The sequence below is a fragment of the Danio rerio genome, chromosome 17, assembly GCF_052040795.2.
Source record: "Danio rerio strain M-AB ecotype USA chromosome 17, GRCz13ab, whole genome shotgun sequence".
Classification (NCBI taxonomy): domain Eukaryota; kingdom Metazoa; phylum Chordata; class Actinopteri; order Cypriniformes; family Danionidae; genus Danio; species Danio rerio.
Genome location: NC_141037.1, coordinates 5,824,750 through 5,850,509, shown reverse-complemented (window position 1 = coordinate 5,850,509; position 25,760 = coordinate 5,824,750). Strand labels below are relative to the sequence as shown.

The 25,760-nt window shown below is 37.6% G+C and overlaps 1 protein-coding gene and 1 long non-coding RNA gene across 5 annotated transcripts in view; one reads left to right on the top strand and one right to left on the bottom strand.

Annotated features, from left to right (window-relative positions):
- Nucleotides 1–9,473: 9,473 nt before the first annotated feature.
- LOC147839887 (uncharacterized) lies at nt 9,474–12,148 on the top strand. Its single transcript, XR_015512949.1, has 5 exons — nt 9,474–9,518; nt 11,114–11,247; nt 11,372–11,529; nt 11,642–11,737; nt 11,909–12,148. It is a non-coding gene; the product is annotated as an uncharacterized LOC147839887 (long non-coding RNA).
- Nucleotides 12,149–18,865: 6,717 nt separating this feature from the next.
- Nucleotides 18,866–25,760, bottom strand: part of LOC100334314 (kelch-like protein 29) — a 376,785-nt gene continuing 369,890 nt past the window's right edge. For all 4 annotated transcript variants that reach the window (XM_087289939.1, XM_087289941.1, XM_087289940.1 and 1 more), the window contains one exon: nt 18,866–19,364. In XM_087289939.1, the coding sequence (XP_087146065.1) occupies nt 19,181–19,364 (184 nt within the window). In that variant the 3' untranslated portion in view covers nt 18,866–19,180. The remainder of the gene's footprint in view (nt 19,365–25,760) is intronic.

Here is a 25,760-nt window from a genome sequence, read left to right as displayed (position 1 = left end):
CTGGTTTGAGCCTCGGCTGGGTCAGTTGGCATTTCTGTGTAGAGTTTGCTGTATAAAACATGTGCTGGATAAATTGGTGGTTCATTCCACTGAGGCGACCCCTGATTAATAAAGCCGCAAAGAAAATGAATGAATGAGAAAAAATAAACAGGGTCAATTATGATTTTAGTTTCTGTCTGGCTCTGGTTATAATTAAACCCTGACCAGCTCTACCTTAGCAACTACATTACATTGTTCATTTCTAATGCAAATTCAGTGTTTGAAATAATGCATTTCCATAAATAATCATGGGGCGGCATGGTGTCTCAGTGGTTAGCACTGTCACCTCACAGCAAGAAGGCCGCTGGTTTAAGTCTCGGCTGGGTCAGTTGGCATTTTTTGTGTGGAGTTTGCATGTTCTCCCCGTGTTGGTGTGGGTTTACTCCAGGTGCTCCGGTTTCCCCCACAATCCAAACTCATGTGCAATAGGGGAATTTAGCAAGCTAGTATGTGTGAATGAGTGTGTTTGGGTGTTTCCCAATACTGGGTTGCGGCTGGAAGGGCATCCGCTGTGTAAAGCTAATGCTGGAATAGGGTTCATTCCGCTGTGGCGACCTCTGAAATAGAAACTAATGGCGGATTTATACTTTTCACCGTGACCCACGGCGCTTGCCTTGCGTGTAGTCATGCATTTATACTTCTGCGCACTGTTTCTGTTCCTCTGCATTAACTGAAACGCTAGCTGGCATCCAGTTCCTCTGTGTCGAGTTTCATCATGGGTGTTTTTTTTTCTTTTTCTGAATGCTACCTCATATACAGGTAGCTTAAACTTGCTCATTCAGAGGTGGGAAGCGGTGGACCTGAACAACCTTTAAATCATAAGGTAAACACAAAACATCAGGGGCCTCATGTATCAACGCTGCGTACGCACAAAAACTTTGCGTACGCCAGGTTTCACGCTCAGAATCGCTCACGTTTGGATTTACTAACAATGAACTGAACGTGGGAATGTGCGCAGCTTCACGGCAGCTTTCTGGCTGGCGTACGCACATTTTTTGTGCGTGTCTGATTTATTTCCATTGGCGACTCTTAGAGGCAGTTGTGTTAAATTCCTCTCTACAAAGTGTCTTTAAGCCTTGCAATGGCAGCTGTATGAGACGGGTTCATCTAGCAGGTATATAAGGTTTCCATACCATACAGTTGACCAGCTAAACATTAAAGCACAATTTGCAGCAGTCGCCTGTTTTCCCAATGTAATCTGAGCGATCTACCGCACGCACATTGCTATAAAGACACTATCTGAAGATGAATTTGGATGCGTGAATCAGAAACATTTACATTCAATAAATGTGCAAATAAAATATGATGCACAAACTTATTGATGATTCCTACTTGTCTTTCTCGTGATAAATAGTTGACAAAATCTGATATGTAGCGGGGGAAAAAAGAAGAATGAGTTCATCAGACGCTGGATTCGAATCGAGTTCATGCTCGAACGTGTCAAAACATGTTAAACTGCGTCTTACGAGCTGCGCCACTGAGACTGTTACGAATATTGCAACATTTTACACCTATAAACCACACTATTTTTTTCTTTTGTTGTTAATTCCGGAGAACAAACTTGCAAATAACACCGCTTTTCTCCATTCTACCTCCGAAAGCAGCACCTCCAATTCACATTCTTTTCAAAGTTTCTCTTCTTGCTTGCTTTTGTCGTTGCTTTTTCGTTGAGTTTTGCCAAAGTAGAGTCATTAGCATATTCATATGGGGGAGGAGGCAGGGAGGGGTTTTGTGCTCGTGCATGTTGCGCTCAGTTTCATGTTCATTCGCATGTACAAAAGAATATGCGTGAGATTCGGCGTACGCAGTGTTTCATACATCTGAATTTTTTTCTGCGTACGCACATTTACAGCTTTGTGCGTACGCAATGTTTTAGTGTGATTTCCACGTAAGTCTTTGTACATGAGGCCCCTGGAGCTCCTTAATTGGACTCGGCACTTGTAAACACTCCATCGGGTTTGCGGCTCTCAGCACCACCCACACTCGTCACTGCTAACAAGCCCGAGTCACAGAGCTGACGCTACATGTCGTAGCGATTTTTTAAAAGGTGCGAGTCAGCCACAGCGAGGGCTATGGGACCGTGTGAAGGCTGCGCTGGACTATACATGTGCGCTTAATGCAGAAGTATAAATCAGCTTTAGGACGAAGGAAAACTAATAAATGAATGAATGAATAATAGTCGCTAATATAATAAGACTATGTGTTGCACTCATTTTCCATCAACACATTAGCAGATGTCGATCTATTTTAGAAGTAATTAAAAAAATTCACATACAACGCATTAACATGAGATAAACGTACTTGAGAACAACAAAGCATACACTTTTTTTTACAGGATTGTTTATACTTAGAGCAAGTAGAAAAATCCACCAGTGCATCTGACATTACAGCAAAATACACATATAAGATGCAAACGATAGAAAAAAAAAAAATCTTAACTTACACAGTATTCCTTCTCAAGTAAATATATATATCTTTAGAGAAAGATATATCTGCTAATGGGATCAAAAAACTAATTTACCTGGAAAACACTTTATTTCTTTAGCTTTAGAGATGAGCTAACTTAAACTGGGTTGATTTTCTTCATATCTAAATCCACTTAGCTTCTCAAGTGAATTTGTATCTTGATTTAAATCAGTTTGAGTGTTTCTACTGGTAAAAAAGTCATGTACAGTGTACACTGCATGTATTTTTGTGCACACTAGATTTTGCAGTAACTAGTTCAATGTTGTTTTTTACACTACTACAGTATCATCAGCATTTTGGGTCCAAAACCAGCAGATAAAAGATCCTCACTTCATTCCAGCCCACATAAGAAAAACAGCATTTAGTTTCGCCACTTTATGAACTCATTTGAGTAAGTGTTACAACTTTCTAGTCAAGCTGACGGTATATGAGTGGGCAACAGTAACTGAGTGGGTAATGATGGTAAACTTGAATAGGTAATGTTGTATTAAAAATACTTCTAAATTTAAAATAATATTAGAGTCCACACCACAAGTCTAAAGCCGAGGTCACACGCGAAAAGAAACAGAAGCCATCGGCGGCATAATACCACCCCGTAGCATTCGTTTTAACCCCTTCAAACCTGACTTATGTTCCAAATTTCAGAAAAATGGGATGTCATTTGATGTCCATTGTAATGGACGCAGGGTCTGAAGGGGTTAAAGACAAAATGCAGCCATACATAACTTTGGCTACATAATTCGCACTCTCCAGAATTGTATACGGGGGTACGTTTTCATAATGAGCCTGTATTGAATCTTTTTGGATCAACGCTCTCAGAAATAAAGGTCCAAAAGCTGTCACTGGGGCTGTACCTTTTCAAAATGTTCACTTTTGTACTTTAAAGATGCACATTAGTACCTTTACGATTCACTTTTGCACCTTTAGGGTACTATGGGGTACAGATATGTATTTGTAAAAAGGTACACTCTCAGAAATAAATGTACATGAGCTGTCACTGTGGTGGTACCTTTTTAAAAGGTACAAATTTGTACTTAAAAGGTCCATAAGGGTACATATTAGTATCTAAAAAGGAAAAAAAAAAAAAAAGAGTTTTTCTTAAAATTTGTTGGTACTATTAATTTTATGCCACAGCCATGTCACCCTGCAGCCCAAGACCGGTTACTCACTGAAGCTAAGCAGGGCTGAGCCTGGTCAGTACCTGGATGGGAGACCACTAGGGAACACTAGGTTGCTGTCGGAAGTGGTGTTAGTGAGGCCAGCAGGGGGCGCTTAACCTGTGGTCTGTGTGAGTCCTAATGCCCCAGTAAAGGTGAAGGGGACACTAAACTGTCAGTGTGCGCCATCTTTCGGATGAGACGTTAAACCGAGGTCCTGACTCTCTGTGGTCATTAAAAATCCCATGGCACTTCTCGTGAAAGAGCAGGGGTGTAACCCCGGTGTCCTGGTCAAAGTCCCTCTATCGGCCCTTATGATCATGGCCTACCAATCATCCCCTTCCACCGAATTGGCTCTATCGCTGTCTCTCCACTCCACCAATAGCTGGTGTGTGGTGAGCACACTGGCTCCGTTGTCCTGTGGCTGCCGTCGCATCATCCAAGTGGATGCTGCACACTGGTGGTGGTGTGGAGAGACCCCCCTCATGATTGTGAAGCGCTTTGGGTGTATGGCCATACACAATAAATGCGCTATATAAATACACATTACATTACATTATATACTTTTGAGGTACCAATATGGACCCTTCAAGTACCAATGTGTGCCAAAGGTACCACCCCAGTGACAGCTTGCATACCATTATTTCTGAGAGTGTACAGCCTCAGTGACAGCTTTTGTACCTTTATTTCTGAAAGTAGATCCAAGAACTTTGTTCAAAAGGACAATTATTTTGTTTTTCACGTTGTAACATAATTTTCTTCGTTTTATAAAAAACAAGACGATATTGTAGTAAATTTGTGAGTGTACAAGCAGAGTTTTCTATCTTGTTATAAAGGAAACTCACCCTTCCTAAATTCTTTTAATGGGAGTAAATGGTGCTCGAGTTTTTAGTGCATCCAAAACTAATCCATATACCCACAGTGGATAAACGCTAGGCTTTTACCGTAGTGACAGCTTTTTGTAAGAAAAATATAGGTCCCACTTTATATTAAGTGGCATTACCTACAGCATACATTAAAAGATTGCATACAATTTACAGCTACACTTTAGTTCAACAATTCACACTACTGGTATATCACCTGCCTATTATAAAGATTGATTAAGACTTATAAAGAATGATCTTATTTTATTTCTCTAATCCTGCCAATATATATCCCTAATCCTGCCCAATACATCCAAGTTCTACCTTACTAACTATTAATAAGCAGAAAATTTGTTTGCTAAAATTGTTAGTTAATGGTTTGTTGATAGCATCAATTGTACATTGAAGTACATACAATTTGTACAAAGTAACTACAAGGTAATTTAAATGTAAGTACATAGCAAAAAGGCCATTTAGTATAAAGTGGGACCAAAATACCCATATTTAAAACCATTATTGCTTCTTACAGTATTCACAAAAGAGTTATGCATGATGTAAAAGAAACTAGGGTGAGAACCGAGACGGCTCTCTGAAGTGAAATGTTTTGGCTATACTGTAGTGTACTAGTGTCCATCTTAACATGATGCACTTAAGTGTGTATCAATGATCATTTATATGTTATACAAGTCAACACTCTTGCTATTTTCTAGAAGCTAGTAAAAATAATTCAAAAAGCTTCAAATATAGATTTTAGAGAAAGGCATAGCTTCACTTCATCATGAATTTAGTAAATCCTATATTACTTTTATAATGGATGAATGTGCTTTTCGAAGTTTTAAAAGCTCGGGCACCATTTAATACCATTACAAAGTTTATTAAAAGAGTCAAGATACTATTTTAAACATAGCTTATGTGAAAGAAGAAAGGCGTATACACTTAGGAAAGCTTGAAGGTGAATAAATGTTACATTTTTGTCTTGTGGCTGTGTAAATTATATATATTTTTAGACAGAAATACGAAGTAAAAAGCTTTTTTTGTAGTGTAAAATAATAATAATAATCATTTTTGGAGTGAACTGGCCTAATAAAGAGGTCAAATAGGGTTTTACACTGCACTATTAGTGATGTTCACTGTAGAAATATCAGTAAACTAGCCGTATTTTGCGATGAATGTTTTTATTTTTAATTTTATCCTGTTTATTTATGCATTTGAATTGCAATATGGGATCCTGATCTTACTTCCAACAACTTTTAACCTTGAAAAGTTTGAAACAGTGACCTTTCTGAACGTCTACAATAGTTTAAAGTGCTATATTGTGTGGATTGGTGTTGTATATTACACTACAAAAGCCTTGTAACAAACTGCCAGCACATTTTCTATTATTTTACAGACTTATATCTCTATATATCATCATTTCTTATACATTATTATATTTCAAACTACTTAAATGTCAGTAAAAGTCACTTTGTTAAACTGTAGAGTTAAATTTTCAACATCAAAAGTAAACAGAGCAGGGATCATCATCCCATAATGCAATTCATAACCGGAAATAAACAGAAAGCACTAGTTAATACGGAAACTGTTAATTAACAGATATTTTTTAGAGTGTATCTTGTTCTTTGCTCCATACTTTATTGAAAAGTGCTCCTGAATGATATAATATATGACTGAGTGAACCATTACATCTCTTCCTGAAACCAGACGGTGTCATTCTACAGCTGAAGTGAGCAAACTCGGTCCTGGGGGGCCGGTGTCCTGCAGAGTTCACCTCCCACCCTAATCAAACACACCTGCCTGCTTTCTAGTGATCTTGAAGACACTGCTAAGCATGTTAAGATGTATTTCAGGTAACACTTTACAATAATGTTCATTAGTTAATGCATTTACTAACATGAACTAATCATGAACAACACATGTACAGCATTTATTAATCATAATTGAACATTTACTAATGCATTATTAACATCCAAGTCCATGCTTGTAACATTAGTTAATGCACCATGAGTTAACATGAACAATGAACTACTGTATTTTCATTGACTAACGTTAACTAACATGAACAAATACAGTAGGAAATGTATTGTTTATTGTTTGTTCATGTTAGTAAATGCATTAATTGACATTAACTAATGAACCGTATTGTTAAGTGTGACCGTATTTGATCAGTGTTGGCCGTCCAGGACCAAGTTTGCCCACCCGTTCCACCGTATTGCTTAAAGAAAAATGAATTTAAACATTAAAACGGTAACAATGCCAAAACATTTAACGAATATAAAAAAGACTTACAGTTGAAGTCAGAATTATTAGCCCTCCTGAATCATTCCCTTCCTGAACAGTTTTTCCACAATGTTTGTTTAACAGACAGATTTTTTCAACACATTTCTAAGCATATAAGTTTTAACAACTTATTTATGATAACTGATTTCTTTTATCTTTGCTATGATGACAGCACAAAATAGTAGACTAGATATTTTTCAAGACACTAGTATTCAGCCTAAAGTGACATTTAAAGGCTTAACTACACTGTAAGAAAATCCTGGTTGCCTTAAATTTTTAAGCTGAGTCAAATTAACCCTTTGAGTCCATTAAACTTATATTATGTAAACTGACTTAAAACAGCTTGCATAACTTATAAAATTAAGTTAGAACATGATTAACTTAGTTTAATAAGTTACAATGAACTAAAACATATGCTGTCATGACTAATTGATCATATCATTTTGTACAGTGTAGGTTTATTAGGCAGGTTTATCAACGACGTTGTCTGTCAAGGGCAAATAACATTTTAGGGGATCCAAACCACCCTGGTCATAGCCTGCTCTCACTCATGCCATCAGGCAGCCTGAGGAGCAAATCAGTGCGATTTCGAGATTTGAATAATACCATTTCTTAAGCATTGTTGATAGCTAGTGTTAAAAATAAGTCAATAAATTTGTTAAACTAGCATAAATTGTTTATATTACAACAAATGGTGAAATAGGTATTTAAGTATTAAGTTATTCTCTTCAGAGATTTTTTAAAAAATAGGTTATATCGTATATAATTATATTTTTATGGAATTATAAAAGCTTATTTATCATGTTAGGATTTTATAGTGTTTGTATAGTGATGTTTTTTTATGTTCTTGTTGGGTCTGTTGCAACGTAATTTCGTTCTGCATTACAATTCTATTGTGATGAGTTGAATGACATAAATAAAGGAAACTGAAGCTGAACTAAAACTGAGGTTAGGGTAATTAAGCAGGTCATTGTCTCTGTTTACATGGATATCAATAATCGAGTTATTTGCCTCAATCTGAGTAAGACAATAATATGATTAAGACATACTTTACATGTCTCTAAGCCCCTATTATGGGTTTTTGAAAATGTGTGTAATACCAGCCTGATCTCACGAGAAAACGTAAGTATTTTACGTTTTGCCAGTTCAGTGGCTAATTCGTACGAATTCGTACGAGTTCAGTCGTACGAAATGGTACGATTATAAAAAGGAGGCGTGGCACCTAACCCCACCCCTAACCCCAACCGTCATTGGGTGATGAGCAAATCGAACTAAATTGTAAGAATTAGATCGTACGAATTCATACGCATTAGCCACTAAATGAAAAAGTTACGAATTGCCGTGAGATTGTGTTGGTAATACAGCTGTGAGTGAATGAAAACATCCAGCTGAGGTTTAAATCTAGAAGTGCACCTCATTTAAAACTATTGATTTTTTTTTGTGAAATATTTGACTCAAGAGTCGAATAAACGAATCAAGTTGGGTTCAGATCTTTTGCTTGATCGCATCGACATCGATACGGCACATCACCAAATATGTACTTCCAATTCTGTTAAAATGTGCACACACTCATTCATTCATTCATTCATTTTCTTGTCAGCTTAGTCCTTTTATTAATCCGGGGTCGCCACAGTGGAATGAACCGCCAACTTATCCAGCAAGTTTTTACGCAGCGGATGCCCTTCCAGCCGCAACCCATCTCTGGGAAACATCCACACACACATTCACACACACTCATACACTATAGACAATTTAGCCTACCCAATTCACCTGTACCTCATGTCTTTGGACTGTGGGGGAAACCGGAGTACCCGGAGGAAACCCACGCGAAGGCAGGGAGAACATGCAAACTCCACACAGAAACGCTAACTGAGCCGAGGTTCGAACCAGCGACCCCGCAACCCCGCGACCTTCTTGTTGCGAGGTGACAGCACTACCTACAGCGCCACTGCCTCACCCCTGTGCACACACTAGTGGAGTTAAAATGTGCACACTTTCTAGACACTGATAGATGGAGATTCGGCTGCGGGCAGAGCTGGAACAAACTGAACTGGCGCTCTAGGCAAGAGATGATCATGCCACCCTCAAACCGAAAGCGAAAACGAGAGATGCGGGTATGATTGAGCGTACGCCAGTGAGGACCTGGGTGGTGGGGTGATTGTCGCGTATGCCACAGTATCTATTCTCCTAGCTGCGGGGAATAAAGGGTTAAAGTTCATTTTCACAACAACACCACAGTATAGCCAACCATGTGCTGTGTTTGTTCCTGTCATTTTTGCTGGTTTTTGAAACAGTAACCTAGGCTGCAGTGTGGCATTCGCCGGCCATTTGCTATTGAAGAAGCAGAGACTTTGGGACTTTGTCAGACTTTAACAGGGACTTCGTCAGTAACTCTTACACACTGTAAACCCTAATGCTGTAACTAATTAATTGAATTGAGTACTATTAACTTAAATCATTAAAATTTGTTTATCTTAATTAACCTTGATGAGTATTTAGAACTTTTTCTTATTTTTGAGTTTGAAAAAAATTAATCTTTCAAGTAAGGTGAACAATTCTGCTGGGTTTAATTTATACAAAATGTCTCTTTAAAGTTTCATTAACTCAAATTCTGTCAGCCCAGTGATTTTGCGTCTGACGTCATCCAGGTTCACGTACGTGCTCATGCTTCATTCGTTTTTTTCAAGATGGCGGATCGGCCTCGCTTCACACTACAGTAAGTAAAATATTTACAAATCCAAGAAATATTAAATGTATGTTTTAATTAATATAATCACAGTAACAGTTCAATGTAATGTAGAGTTAATCAGGGTGCGTTTACATGTCGTACATTACAGAAAACATGTTTAGCCTCACTTGTTGCTAACTAACGTTAATATTGCTGTTTAAAAAGTTAGAATCAGTGCAACGTTAGCGTTAGTTGTAATGTGTTAACTCTGAATTTTAACAGAGTGTGATAAAGACAAAAATATTTAAATCGGCAGATTACATTTTTCAAAAAAATTTAAATCTTGGCGCGAGTATGCCATTTCTCAGCCTGTGCTGAAGTTGTCATGGAGACGCGCGCTCTCACAACCGCATGTCATGGCGCTGCGCTGAACTCCATCCAGTGTGTGAATGTGGTATTATCTTTGCAATCTGTAGGCACTTCGGAAACGAAAGGCGCAAGAAACATAACGTTAATCATAACTCAAATGATCTCCGCCTAAACACTTAACGGTATTTTCTGATGACTTGCAAAAACGTAGTCTCAAAACTTAACTCTGTCACACGCAGCTTGTTGCTTGCTGATCCATGTATGAGGATAGCCTGACGGAGAACATTTAAGCTGCGCTCCTCACCTAAGCAGGTACAGAGCAGAGCTTCAATTTACACTACCACATTGAGATAAAGTTGGTTTTATATTCATACATTCATTTAGTAACAACTTGTGACTCGCTCCATAAATTGTTTACCATGGTACTTTGTCTATTCGTTCTGAAATCACATGCAAGTATGACATGAAAACAACATTACACTAAATGCACTATTTTTTTTGACTGAACAATGTTGTACTTTGAAAGTCATTGGCTGCTAATATGATTTCACCATTAAGAATATGCAAAAATTACCTTTCTGAAATTATATTATTAAGGAGAAAGTCTGAATGTGTAAATATAAAACTAACTTTACCTCAATCACCAGCACTGATCAACACTTAATATTTCCTCGCGCTTAAGACGACATCTCTGCATATCAATGATTACCTGATTAATGCGATCAGTTAAATGAGTTTAAATGTCATTTAGGTCAAATGTATTTTAAAGGTATGATAAAAGTTTTTTTTTTTTTTTTTCAATCTATTTTTTAAAATGTTTACTCTGGAGAGAATATAAACAGCCTAAAAAACAAAGTATGCATATCTATAACACATTAATACAAAATTATGTTATTAAATAAAATAATAACAAAACAAAATATTCAAGACGTGGTAAACAAGACATAGTTTTCTGATGTGCAAATTTTGTAGCTTAAAATATATTTATATCTTAAAAATATAAATATTTTAGTCTATATATTTTTACATCATTAGACAATAAGGTAAGTTTTGTTATTTCTAGCTTTTAAAATCAGGCCTTAAATTTCTTTGTCGTCCTATTCAGTTTTAGAAATTTCAATACTGTTTAAATTAAATCTGTGTTCATCAAATCAAAGCAACTAACATGATAATCAGCTCTATTGCTAACCGTTTTGGAGGTTAACGTTAGACATCATGCAATTGTACTACTTCCACTCTCAGCTAAATGACACTGTGACTTTGTGTACTTACAGAATTGAAGGTCGGGTGTTGCTGACTACAGATAGGAACTACAAGGAAAGTGAAACTTCAGCTAGACCTTGAGTTCAGTTTACAACATGAAGATCCTGCTTTCAACATCTGATCAACACCTGATTTTTTATCTGAGGTAAAAAATAGATAAGTAAATGAAACATAATAATAATATTAATAATTTTTTTTCTAGAATTGTATATTTTGTGGTGTGGGTTTGTTTTATGAAATTCTCTCTTGTTTCTTTTTGCTGTTTGCAGAGTACCAACATGTTACAAATGAGAATTTTCCCCACAAATTCTTTGCACAACTGGACCACCACCTATTTCATTTGATGACAATTTCAAGGCAAACAGCATCCAAAACTGGCAAGACAGCAGATACCCTGGCTAATCTTTTAAAGGCTTATGATGAGCAGGTATGTTTGGGGTCACGTGTTAAAGTATACATTAAAATATAATTTGAATTTTTTTTTTTTTTTTAATTGATTTAAAATCATTTATTCATCATTTATTATACTTGATTTCCAGGAACTGCATGATGTCAGTTCATGACGGACTACTCTTATCAGAGGTCTTTTGGTCTTGCTGCGTGAGCGTGACTTAAGATTCTTTAGGAACACCCTGGTAAGACTTCATTCATTCTTTTCACAATTAGGCATGTTTAATAAAAAGATGAAAGTTTTGAAAACTTTTACTTAACATATTTGTAATCACAGATAGTTGATGAATCATATAATATTGGCTCAGTCATTTTGATACTGTCCTTACATTAATATCCTTGAATTATATTTTTAGATTGATAATCCTGCTGACTGAAGAGGCTTTATTGGCCCTGCATTCACTGAGGGTCTCTGTTGTCCTGAAGAATGAATTGGACACCACCCACAGCACACTTCCAGACCTTTCTTGTCTTGTATGGATTAATGTATGTTCTTCACATAATATATAGTAAAGGACTTTGAACTTGTGCAAAAAGTTTTGCTTGGCATGGATGATGGAAAATAAAAAGTCTCGTAGCATGGAAACCTTAAAGAATGAGTTGATTGTTTTTTTTTTTTTTTACTTAATAAAGACTGTCTCTGGGGTAGTAACTTCAAAACATTTATTTACCTTTAATTGGTAAGGGTGCATTTTATTATATATAGGGATAGTTTGTCCAAATGTAAAATTCTGTCATTTACTAACTCTTCACTTGTCCCAAACCTGCTTGAATTTCTTGTTTCTGTTGAACACAAAAGTTAAGTAAAGCTGACAACCTGTAACCACTGACTTTCTAATAGGAAAACAAATACTGTGGAAATCGGTGGTTACAGGTCTCAGCTTTTTTTTTTTTTGGTCAAAAATAACCTTTTAAGTGTTCAACAGAAGAAAGAAACTTAAACAGGTTTGGAATAAGTAAATGACAGAATCATAGTTCAACCAAGACTGTATATATATATATGTATATATATATATATATATATATATATATATATATATATATATATATATATATATATATATATATATATATATATATATATATATATATATGCTCTCCGTCAAACAGAAATTGGGGGAAAAAATAAATGGGGGCGAATAATTCTGACTTCAACGATATATATATATATATATATATATATATATATATATATATATATATATATATATATATATATATATATACAGTTTCTGTGTAGTTTACACTAAACGAGTCACTTCACAGAATGTGCACTTATTATTTTTTTAACGAATGCCTTATTTTATTTGTGAAACTGACGATGGAGAAGTTAATTTTAAAAAATGCTATCAAAATGTATGAGCTGGGTGATTTAAGTATTTAAAGTTGAAAGAAATTAAAGCAATTAAGTTAATTGGTATTAAAATGTATGAGCTGGGTGACTAAGTATTTAAAGTTTGGAAAAATTAAAACAATTAAGTTAATTGGTATTAAAATGTATGAGCTGGGTGACTAAGTATTTAAAGTTTGGAAAAATTAAAACAATTAAGTTAATTGGTATTAAAATGTATGAGCTGGGTGACTAAGTATTTAAAGTTTGGAAAAATTAAAACAATTAAGTTAATTGGTATTAAAATGTATGAGCTGGGTGACTAAGTATTTAAAGTTTGGAAAAATTAAAACAATTAAGTTAATTGGTATTAAAATGTATGAGCTGGGTGACTTAAGTATTTAAAGTTTGGAAAAATTAAAACAATTAAGTTAATTGGTATTAAAATGTATGAGCTGGGTAACTTAAGTATTTAAAGTTTGGAAAAATTAAAACAATTAAGTTAATTGCAATTAAAACGTATAAGCTGAGTAACTTGGGTATTTTAAGTTAGGTGAAGTGTCTTGCATGAGTACAACAAACTCAAAACTTAATGTTTCTGTTTACTTAAAATAGATAATTTCATAACTTAAAAAATTTGACGTAACTGATTACCTCAAATTTTTTGAGTTTTGTCAACTTATTCGGGATTACAGTGCAGTTCAAAAGGACCAGTTTCTTCTTCCTCCAGATCATAACATGTAAATCTCATTAAAATTGTTGCCTAGTTTTGTGTAGTTTCCAAAATATGTGTTTAATTGTGTGTTGTAACATGTAATCGCTGAGAGTGGCTTGTAATCAGGTATCGATTAAAGATCAGTGCTTGTACTGTATCTCTCAGGTTAAATCCGTATGGGGCTATTCACATATCGCGTCCAAAACCACGTTAAAAACATGATGTGTGCTTCTTCCTTTACCGATTTAAAATGCGTTTCTGAACTGCAATCCTCTGCTGTTTGCCTTTGCTATGGCCACCATTAGCTGTTCCTCACACACGTGGCGCGGTTAATTTATCAAAATAGTTCAACTTTTGCCACTGTGTGGATTAATACTGAATGTGTGTCGTTGTTACTTGGGGTTAGGGTTAAGAGTAGAGCAATATGCTGGTGTTTAACTGCATTAATTTATTGCATTCCTGCATTGGGCTCTCATATACTCTCTGGCTGCTATTTCATAGCCGTGGTGGGCTTTTCCCTGTGTCTCGTGCTGAATGCAGTCGCAACAGACTGGGTCATCGAACCAATCATGGCAGATTAGCATCTCGCTAAGAAGGGGTTTGGGAATAAATGAATCGCTGAACGAATCGTATGGGAGTCGCTGGGATAATTAGGTAAAAATAAATGCATATTATAAGACACTGAAAGTGTTTTATGACCTTGCACGCATATCAGCCTGAAAATATGACCTTTTTATATGCAAAATAGGGGCTTTTTAATTCTATTTCTCTTTAGTTTGATTATGACCTTAATCGGATTAAATTAACCAAAAATTGCTGTTTACATGGTAGACTCTTAATCCGAATATTGTCTTAATTGTAATAAAATTGGATTATTGGTGTGCATGTAAGCATACTGAGTGTTTAACAATGGTTTGTTCTGTAGGCAAATCAAAAATAAATATTGCTTAAGAGCTATCATTATTGACATTATTGATATTTTATTTCAGGGTTATCTGATGTAGCAACAAGTAGTACAGGGGCGCCTCAAGGGTGTGTAAGTTCACCATTTTTGTTCACCCTCTATTAGGGATGTAACGGTATCAGAATTTCACGGTACGGTAATACCTCGGTATGAATGTCACGGTACGGTATTTATTGAATCATTTACAGGAAAAAAAAAACTTTTGAAAATACTCCAAAAAAGTGCCAAAAGTGTCAATGACATACAAATTAGCCATCTATCTGTAAGCTTTGAAACAGGAACTTCAATTTTAATAACAAAAAAATTATTAAACCATGTAAAAAAATAAAGTTTCAATTTAGTATTGTTGAAAACTCATCACATTTAACATTTAATCACTCACTTAGAGATGGGTTTAAAGAAAAATTATCATATAATTATAATCTGGTAAAAGCTGGTATCTCTGGGTATTTACAATGTCCCCTGCAACAGAAAAAAAACCCCTCTCATTTGGGACTGAGGTTTCTGGGACAAGAGAGATATGACTTGGCCCATGTTGACAGCAGTGGGGTAACGTTGTGCATTGTCTTTCCCCCACTTGAGAAGACAAACCATGAGTGAGAGAGCTCTCTTTGCGGTACAAGTCAATGTCTGCATCAATCTGAACAGTGTGCTGTGTTTCTGCAGTCCCCATGACTGTTATTAGTCGTATTCCCCAACTTGCAGGCACGTGCACACATAGGGCTCAACCTGTGCAGTGCACATGCCCTTTTTAGTCTTGGATAGAAAATGCCCTTCCAAAACGATCAAAAGTGCCCCCGCGACGCGACACAACCTCCGTCCAGTCCAGCCCTTCAGTAGGCGCGCGACAACACCTCTCTTGAGTATGCGCGCTCAACCCCGCCTCGGCGCTTTACAATACGCGCGCCACAACACAGCTGATCAGCACGCGCGCGACAGCACTGCTATTCAGCACGCGCGCGGCGACAACACTGCTTTAGGTTCGATCATTTCCATCTTTTTTTCATCTCCGCTACTGGCAGCACACTCCATTTCCGCATTACTGGATCTGTAGCGACAACAGACCGCAAAGGATTATGGCCACGCCGGGGCTGATGGGAAATGAAGTTTCAGTTACCTCCCGTTCGCTTCATTCGCCTGAGCAAATTTTCTCTGAAGACCTATAGTTTTACCGAGTCATGCGACTTCGGTAATATCGAAAAAATTTAATATTGCGGTATGACGGTATTTACAATACCGTTACATCCCTACCCTCTATACAAACGACTGCGTTAGGCAGCAGACAAACCAATATATTCCTAAATTTTCCGATGACACTGTACTATTGCACCTTTTCACAAAAGATGCCAGCATCATGGAATACAGAGCGGCTGCAGAATGGTTTGTCAGCTGGTGTGATGACCACAATTTGGAAATTAATGTTAAGAAAACGGAGGAGGTCATCATAGACCCCAGGTCAGTAAGCGATAGGAGCTCTATTGTGGTTTATGATAAAGACATTAAGCAGGTTGATTCATATAAATATTTAGGAGTGGATATTGATCGTGAACTTAATTGGCACCCTTAGGTGTCAAGTCTTTGTGCAGGAATTCATCAGCGATTACACTTTTTGGTAACACTTTAGAATAACTATCCGTTATAACTAGTTAATAGACCATTATTAAACTGTTAGTTAACAAGTTATAAATGACTTGTTAAATAAAAGTTAATAGTTTGTTAATTATTTACAACTGTGCCTTATAGATGGGCAATTGATAACTTACAAGCAGTTAGTTAACAAGTTGTAAATGACTTCTTAACTGTATTTTAATGATTTATAACTATACCTAATAAATTATTAAGAGATCATGAACAAGCTGTTAGTAAATTACTTAATAAAGACTTGTTAAGTATCAGTTAATGGTGTATATATGTTATTGGGACGTTATTCTAAAGTTGCAGCTATTCTTCATTTATTAACTGTTAGTAAATGAGGAATAGTTTCAACTTTAGAATAACGTCCCAATAACATGCTTAAGCTAATAACTAACACTTAACTAATATATTCACTCACACTTTACAGACGAGAGTTGTTCATCGTTTGCTAACCATCTACTAATACCAGTGAATCTTTGTAGAACAGCAAATGGATGAAACAAGTTCAAGCTACAGAAATTGGATGTAATATTTAAAATATTAAATGTTTGTATCTTAACCTTGTTCCACTCATAGACTTTTCTGTGTGCTGTGTTTTACCAAAGAAACTCCACAGATGAAATGTTGAACGTTGTGTTTAATGTACAGAAACACACATACTGAACCATCACATGGCAGTACAGCACTATACAAGAATACAAACCCATGAAGTGCTAAACATGAAAACAAAATAAATAAAAATTTATTGTATTAAAATTCTACAAAGTTTCACTGGTGTTATTAGATGGTGAACAATTGATCTGTAAAGTGTGAGTGAATATATTAGTTAAGTGTTAGTTATTAGCTTAAGCATGTTATTGGGACGTTATTCTAAAGTTGCAACTATTCCTCATTTACTAACAGTTAATAAATGAAGAATAGCTGGAACTTTAGAATAACGTCCCAATAACATGTATACACTATTAACTGATACTTAACAAGCCTTTATTAAGTTATTTACTAACCGCTTGTTCATGATCTCTTAATAATTTATTAGGTACAGTTATAAATCATTAAAATACAGTTAAGAAGTCATTTAAAACTTGTTAACTAACAGCTTGTTAGTGATCTATTAGCCATCTATAAGGCACAGTTATAAATAATTAACAAACTATTAACTTTTATTTAACAAGTCATTTATAACTTGTTAACTAACAGTTTATTAATGGTCTATTAACTAGTTATAACGGATAGTTATTCTAAAGTGGTACCCACTTTTTACACAGACTAAGATTATTTGGAGTGAGTAGCAGCATAATGATGACTTTTTATAAAGTAACAAGAGTATATTTTAAGATATGGGATCATTGTTTGGTTTGGGAATCTGACAATAAAAATGAAAACCCAAGTAAATAACCTGATGAGAGTGGCAGGAAATATCATGGGAATTAAGACACTTGGTCAACTAAAAGACATCTTTGAGTTGTGCACAATCCAACAAGCCAACAAGATTTTATCTGATTCTTCACATGTGCTGTCTGTGGAATATGAGCTGATGAATTCTGGTAGAAGATATAGGGTCCCGTTGTGCAAGCATAATAGATATAAACATTCTTTTGTTCCTTTTTCAATTAAGTTGATCAACGAGCAAGTAGGGAAGGACGGTCAAAGACTAAGATAACAGGATTGGTTTGCACAACAGAGGGCAGTGGGGCACATGGTACTAGAGGTCTGCATTCCCGCGGCTGTCCCGCGGGACCCGACCAGATTTCTACGGCGCGGGTATAAATTTCCGAATAAATCACGGGAGCGGTCGGTAACGGGTTTAATTTGGGACGGGAGCGGGCTGTCTAGCAATATCGCTCCCGACTCCCGAGTGATCACGCGTATGTATGTGTGTAAATGAAATAGCGCGATGCTGTGTTTAGCTTGTTTGTTGCAGTGTGTGTGTATGCATGCGCATGCGCGAATGAGATATATGTGTGTGTGTGTGTGTGTGTGTGTGTGTGTGTGTGTGCGTGCGCGAATGAGAGATAGAGCTTTGCCTGTGTTTGTGCTTGGTGCTTATGAGTGTGTGTTAGAGGGCGCGCACGCGAATGAGAGAGAAAGCTTTGTCTGTGTGTGTGTGCTTGGTGCTGTGCGTGTGTGTTTTATACAGACAGCTTGTTATAGGCTGTCTGGACTGTATAACTGGGTTATTTTCGGTTTTGTTCTCCCCCCGCTCTTTAGCGGGATCGGGCGCGGCAGATAGAAAATGGGGCGGGTCGGGCAGCGGGACATCAAGTGCTTAATATAAGCGGGAGCGGTCGCGTTCCGGCTAAAACCTGGCGGTGCGGGCGGGAGCGGGATTCAAAATTTAGTCCCGCGCAGATCTCTACATGGTACTTTACTTTTATAACATTTTTTAAAAAAATTTACTGATTTTATGGAATCGTATTTATATTAGGAGGTATTTTAGGATTAGATTTTAATGTGTATGCATGTTACATGTTGTCTTGTTGGTGTCTATGTACAGCAGAACCTTTTTTCTAAAACAAATTTCTCCTATGGGAGACAATACATTTTACCTTGACCTTGACATTAAAAAGGTTATAAACAAATGAAAAACTGCTTTTATTCTAGCCAAAATAAAGCAAATAAGACTGTCCCCTAAAGAAAAAAATATTATAGGAAATACTGTGAAAAATTCCCTGCTCTGTTAAACATAATTTGGGAAATATTTGAAAAAGAGGGCTAAAAATTGACTTCAACTGTATGTAAAAATCCCCATGGCCACAGAGCATTAAGGCTAGAGCCACGACACACATGAACGACAGCTCTGTCAGGTGCACTATTTTACACGAAGGCCTGTTTTGCGCCGGCAGGGAAGATTAGCTTCTACATTCCCAGTGTGTGTCAGAAAGTGAGCGAGGCTTCGGCATCAGCACTGCTAATCCTGGCCCGTGGGGGGAAAAAAAGTGGGTGTCCGGTGTGCCAGAGACGTGTTGTGTTCCTCTGTGTCAGCGTCAGCCGCTCTGAATGTACTTCTTAATAACCACGCAGCCGTGTCTAAAGAGCGGGCATGGCATGCTCTGCTGCAGCGTCCACACATTGGCACAGGGGTCCAATGCCTCCATGGTTCCCAGCGCCGGGCCCTCGCTGCTCACAATGCCGCCGCTCGCGAAGATCTTACCGTCCAGGACCACCGCACTGGAAAACATTATTTGAATATTGCATTAGTGGTTTTTTACGCAAGGAGATATACAAGCTACAAACACATAAAATCACATACAAAGGTACAAATAGATCGGTACAAAAAAAAAAACATACACCAATTTTGGTTCTTGAAACACATGTCAAAAAAAGTTGGATCAGCAAAGCATTTAACACTTTGTAATGTTGCTATTCCTTTCTCACAATACTTAAAAGACGTTTAGGGACTGAAGACACCAAGTGATGAAGTGTTTCAGGTGTAATTTTGTTTCATTCTTCCTGCAAACAAGTCTAAATTGACTTCAACAGTCTTCATTGTCACATTTTGCGCTTTAATATGCAAGGCAAGGCAAGGCAATTTTTATTTATAGAGCACAATTTTACACAACCGTAGTTGATCCAAAGTGCTTTCCAATAAAATAAACTAGACAATAAAACTGAAAATAACTGGTATTAAAAATACAATGAAATATATTTAAAAGTAATACTAAAATACAAATAATAAAAAATAACATGCATGTATCAGTCAAAGGCAAGAGAGTAAAAATAAGTCTTTAAGTTAGATTTAAAAGCATCCTAAGAAGGAGAAATCCTGATGTTCAGAGGGAGACTGTTCCAGAGCCTTGGGGCCGCAACACTGAAAGCTCGATCACCTTTTGACTTGCAGCGAGACCGAGGGACAGACAAAAGAAACTGGTCATGGGATCTTAAGAGTCTACAAGCTGAATAAGGCCTAATAAGCTCGCTGACATAGGCCGGGGCAGAATTGTGCAAAGCTTTATAAGTGAAAAGAAGAATTTTAAAATCAACTCTGTATTTTATAGGTAGCCAGGGCTTTGAGGCGAGGACAGGGGAGATATGAACTCTTTTCTTAGTTCCTGTTATTAATCTGGCGGCGGCATTCTGGACCAACTGTAGCCGAGAGAGTGTTGACTGAGGTAGACCAATGTACAAAGAGTTGCAGTAGTCTAATGCCTAGTTCAGACAGCGTGATTTTAACCCTGATTTTGGCTCGCCGACAGGTTTTGAGAAATCGCAGACAAATGCCTGAAATCACAGGCAAATCGCTGCTCGTGCACGTGAGTGACAATCACATAGTATGAACGATCAAAGACGCGATCTGAGAGAATCGCTGATGAGTCGCCGATGCCTGCGAGATATTTGGCGTGCTGAATATCTGGAGCTGTCGGCGATTCAAATCATGCCGTGTGAATTGAGTTTTGACTGAAAATATCATCAGCCATCACCTACAGCCAATGAGAGAGCAGCTTTCACACGTTTGTGCGTGTGTGTATACCTGCTGCAGGCCAGCGGGAGGCTGGGGGAGAAGTTAAAAGCGCTCTTTTTCGGTTTATTTGGACCCTCGAAAGGGAGGAAAAACTAGTGGAGGTTTGACAGGACTCAGGAGCACCTGTGTCTGTTTGACGTTTAATACAGAAAGAAATTAGTTTATTATCAACGTTGAGGAGAAATGGCTAATTCCCTTTAAACCCAGGCGAGCAAACATATACATGTTCTACCCCATTAAAGGCTTCTTTCTCATTATGTAGTTAATAACAAAAGATATACGACATGTTTTTACCTGTGAGACGTAGTTTGGACGAAGTTGTCGGCGATTCTTCCTATAGTAAAGTCATACAATGTGAATGTCCATGTCGCAGATCCATCTTGCAGTGTAAACAAAGCAGCGATGAAACGCAAGCCCAGATAGTCAAGCAGTGTGAAAACATCTGTGACACGACTACTTTGAAAATCATGCAGTCTGAACTCAGCATAACCGAGAGGAGATTAAAGCATGGGTTACGATTTCTAAATCTTTTTTTTAGAGAGAAAGGGTTTAACTTTTGCCACCAATCTAAGCTGGAAAAAGCTGCTCTTCACAACCGCATTTACATGTTTGTCAAACTGCAAGAGTGGATCAAAGATAACTGCGAGATTTTTGGCGTGATTGTGCAGATTCTCATTTAGGACTCCTAGCTGAGTTTTAATTGAATTGTTGGTAGCAGCAGGACCTAAAATAAATACTTCTGTTTTATTCTCATTTAGTTGCAGAGAGTTATTTGTCATCCAGGTCTTAATGTCGGTAAGGCATATGAAAAGATTTTCTGATGATAAATCTTTCCTAGTTTGATTGGAAAGTATATTTGGAGATCTTCAGCATAGCAGTGATAGCTTATGTTATGTTTGAGAAGTATTGAGCTTAAAGGAAGCATATAAAGAGAAAATAAAAGAGGGCCAAGAATAGATCCATGTGGAACACCACAATGAATAGGTTTACGTTTACACATTCTCTATTGGAGACCGGTCAGGACTACAGGCAAGCCAGTCAAGTACCTGTTTCCTCTTTCTCCGCAGCCAGGACTTTGTAATGTGCGCAGAATGTGGTTTTGCATTGTCTTGTACCTAGAAAAGAACCAGGGACACTGACACAACCTAATGCTATGACAGACCCTGGCTTTTGAACTTGATGCTGGTAACAGTCTGGATGATCCTTTTCATCTTTGGTCTGGAGCACACGGTGTCCTCCCCAACCCCCCCCCCCCCCCCCACCCCCCCCCCCAAAAAAAAAATACCTGACCTCAGTACATGTTTCCACTGTTTGATGGTCCCATCCCACATGCCTCTGAGCCCAGAGAAGTCAACAGCACTTCTGGACACTGTTAACATAGGGCTTTCTTTTGGCACAGTACAGTTTTCACTGGCATTCATGGATGTAACTACATATTGTGGTACTTGACAAAGGTTTGCCAAAGAAGTCCTGAGTCCATGTAGTGACATCACTTGTAGATGAATGAGGATTCTTGATAAAATGCCGCCTGAGGTATTGGAGATCACGGTTGTTTAGGGTTGCGCCCTTTATGCACTGAAATTCCTCCAGATTCCTTGAATCTTTTAATGAAGTTTTGCACTGTTGAAGGTGAAATATCTAAATGTCTTCCTATCTTTCTGTAAGGAACTTTGTTTTCAAATATTTAAATCATTTTCTCACATATTTGTTGTCAAACTGGCGATCCTCGGAACATCTTTGCTACTAAAGGACTAGACCTTTCTTGGATGAACCTTTCTTTCACTTGTTGACATTACCTGTTTCAAATCACATCATTAACCAATTTACCTGATTACTAGCACTAAACTGCTCCTGTCCTAACTTGTTTTGGAGTGTATTGCAGGTCTGACAGGAAAGGATGGATATTTACAAATGAAATGAAATTGACCAGACAGAACATGAAATATTGTGTTCCTATTGTCTGCAATAACATACAAGTCAAAGTAAACTCAGAAATCACTGCTTTCTTTTTTATTAGCTTTTTATACTGTCCAAACTTTTTCAGATTTAGGATTGTAGATGGTTGGATGGATGGATGGGTGGATGGGTGGATGGAAGGATGGGTAAGCGGGCAGATGGACGAACGGATGTATAGATGGATGGATGGACGGATGGATGAATGGACGGACGGACGTCTGAATGGATGGACGGATGGCTGGATAGATGGTCGGATGGGTGGATGGATGGATGGGTTAGCGGGCAGATGGACGAACGGATGGATAGATGGATGGACGGACGGATGAATGGACGGACGTCTGAATGGATGGACGGATGGCTGGATAGATGGTCGGATGGGTGGATGGATGGATGGATGGATGGAAGGACGGACGGATGGATGGATAAATGGATGGATATGGGCAGATGGACGAATATATGGATGGACAGACGGACGGATGAATGGATAGATGGGTGAATGGACGGACGTCTGAATGGATGGACGGATGGCTGGATAGATAGTTGGATGGATGGATGGATGGATGGATAGATGGACGGACGGATAGATGGATGAATAGACAGACACCTGAATGGATGGACGGACGGCTGAATAGATGGTCGGATGGATGGATGGATGGATATATATATATACAGTTACTACAGCTACAAAATATTACTAAATTACAACTATATTACTAATAAAAAACAAATTAAAAACAACAAAAACTACTAAATTATCTGAAGAACTGAATAGAAACAGGGGAGGCAAATTAACAACAATATTAATGAATGACAACATTTTTTTAATGAATTAATAAATAAAACAAGTAAAGCACCACAAAATACAACAAACTAAACAAAAATTTGACAACAATAGTAATCTGTGTACATAATTTGATAGCTTAAAGTGGTTCAATAGGCTACAATACACCTACAGTAACTGGACTAACAAATACAGTAGGTGCCTTTGTATGTATGGTGCTTGGCCCCTAAAACACAGACATCCCAACTAGGGAAAAGTCAGGACATAGTTGGGGTTAGGGATGGATGCGTGATGGTTCTTGAAAAGTGGGTATTGGGGGGTGGGGGGGGGGTATTAGGGGGAGAGGGGTGGGTTGAAGACTGGGGGTGGATTGGTTCGCGACTTATCAGGAAAACCAGGGTTAGGGGGTTGGCCTGGGGTTGAAAGGTGGGGATGTGCGGTTTTGTTCATATTTGAAAGGGGAGGAGTGGCGGGTGGATAATGTGACATTTTTAAAAGAGGGGGGTGGGGGGGTAATTTGAAGAGCATGGAGGGATTCGGAGAGAGGGGTTTGCAATGTATTTGAGGACCAGGGGGGAGTGTCTATGCATATGCTTCCGGGAGACTTGGGATGTCTGAAAACCACACAAAAAGAGTATTAAATTTAAATAATAAGAAGAAAAAAACTTATATCTTCTAGTGGCTCAGTGGTTAACGCTGTCTCCTCACAGCAAGAAGGTCACAGGTTCGAGTCCCAGCTGGATCAGTTGGCTTTTCTGTGTGGAGTTTGCATGTTCCCCCCGTGTTAGCGTGGGTTTTCTCCAGGTGCTCCGATTTCCCCCACAGTCCAAACACATGTGCTATAGGTGAATTGAATAAACTAAATTGACCGTAGTGTATGAGTGTGTGTGTGTGAATGAGTGTGTATGTAAGGTAAAGCATCTACTTCGTAAAACATAAGCTGTAATAGTTGGCAGTTCATTCCACTGTGGCGACCTCTGAAATAGAGACTATGATATATCTCATGGCTTCTTTAAAAGTAAAGTCTGGCTCCTTTGTTCTGTTTGTGATGTGGACAGGACAATGCACTACATTATCTGTCAGCGTTTGAGTTATGAGTTGGCACCAGAACCATTTCTCTCAGATTCCCGCCCCAAGTTATTGGAGAACAAATTTCGGGATTTGTAACCACATACATAAGCGTAATGATAAAGATTATGCTCCCGTTTGCCGTCTTACATAAAGGCTTTGCATTGTAAAACTGTCTAAGAGATGGATGAGACGAATCATCTACCTCCTAATCTTCTCTTTGGGCCGTATTCATTTCAAGCTCTTGACAGGATTCAAAATGTTAATGCGGAAACTCGTGCGAGTGTGACTGTAACGGATGTGTCGTTTCTGGAAAACATGTTTGAGTCGCAAATACACAGCGGAAGCGTAAAAAAAAAGGTGGCTGTGTGTGTTTTGTGATGCACTAGCGATTGTTCGGTGGCTCATTTGTGCTTCATCTGCCGCTGAGTTAATTACTGCCTCTGCTGCGAATGCCAATCAGCACTGAAAGCAAATCGGGCCCAAAGCGCGACCCTGTGGGACCCCGAATAAAGTCGTAGGAGCAAACAGGGCAGCTTTTGTGCTAACTGGAACACATCATTTCCACAATGCGAGTTTTCTCAGCTTGATCCATCTGCATTTACTTGATGATGGTTGTTAATGCTCATTTTGCTCATTAACATTACATAATGATGGCAGTTATGGGACGGGAATGGCATATTTTGTGTTATTTGAAAGCAACTGCTTCAAATTTGCATGAATAAGCTGCTAAATGAATGACGACAATAACAATAAAAATTCAGTCAAAGAACTAAATACAAGAGACAATGCGTTTAGACAGCAGGAGAATGGAGCCTGCGGCCAACAATATATCATACAATTAAACCAGGCTGTAAAAGCAAGATTTGAGAGTGCTTTTTGATCAACAAAACTAAAAAAAAAAATCTCTAAATGTGGAGGAAACCCCCCACCCCCACAAAATTTGATCTGAAAATTTTTTTTGCTTCTTGTGATTGACGCCAATGTGTTCTTCCTCAATACTTTTTAAAAATTGTTTTCAAGCATAAATATGCAAATTAAATTAGTTTAAAAGCAAAATGACAAATATTAAATTATGCATTTTGTTTATTTAAACTTAAGCATCTCTGCTAAAAAAAACAAGAATATTTATGATTTTTTATATTCTATCAAATACAAAACAATTCAAATATATATATATATATATATATATATATATATATATATATATATATATATATATATATATATATGTGTGTGTGTGTGTGTGTGTGTATGTATGTATGTATGTATGTATGTATATATACATATATATATATAT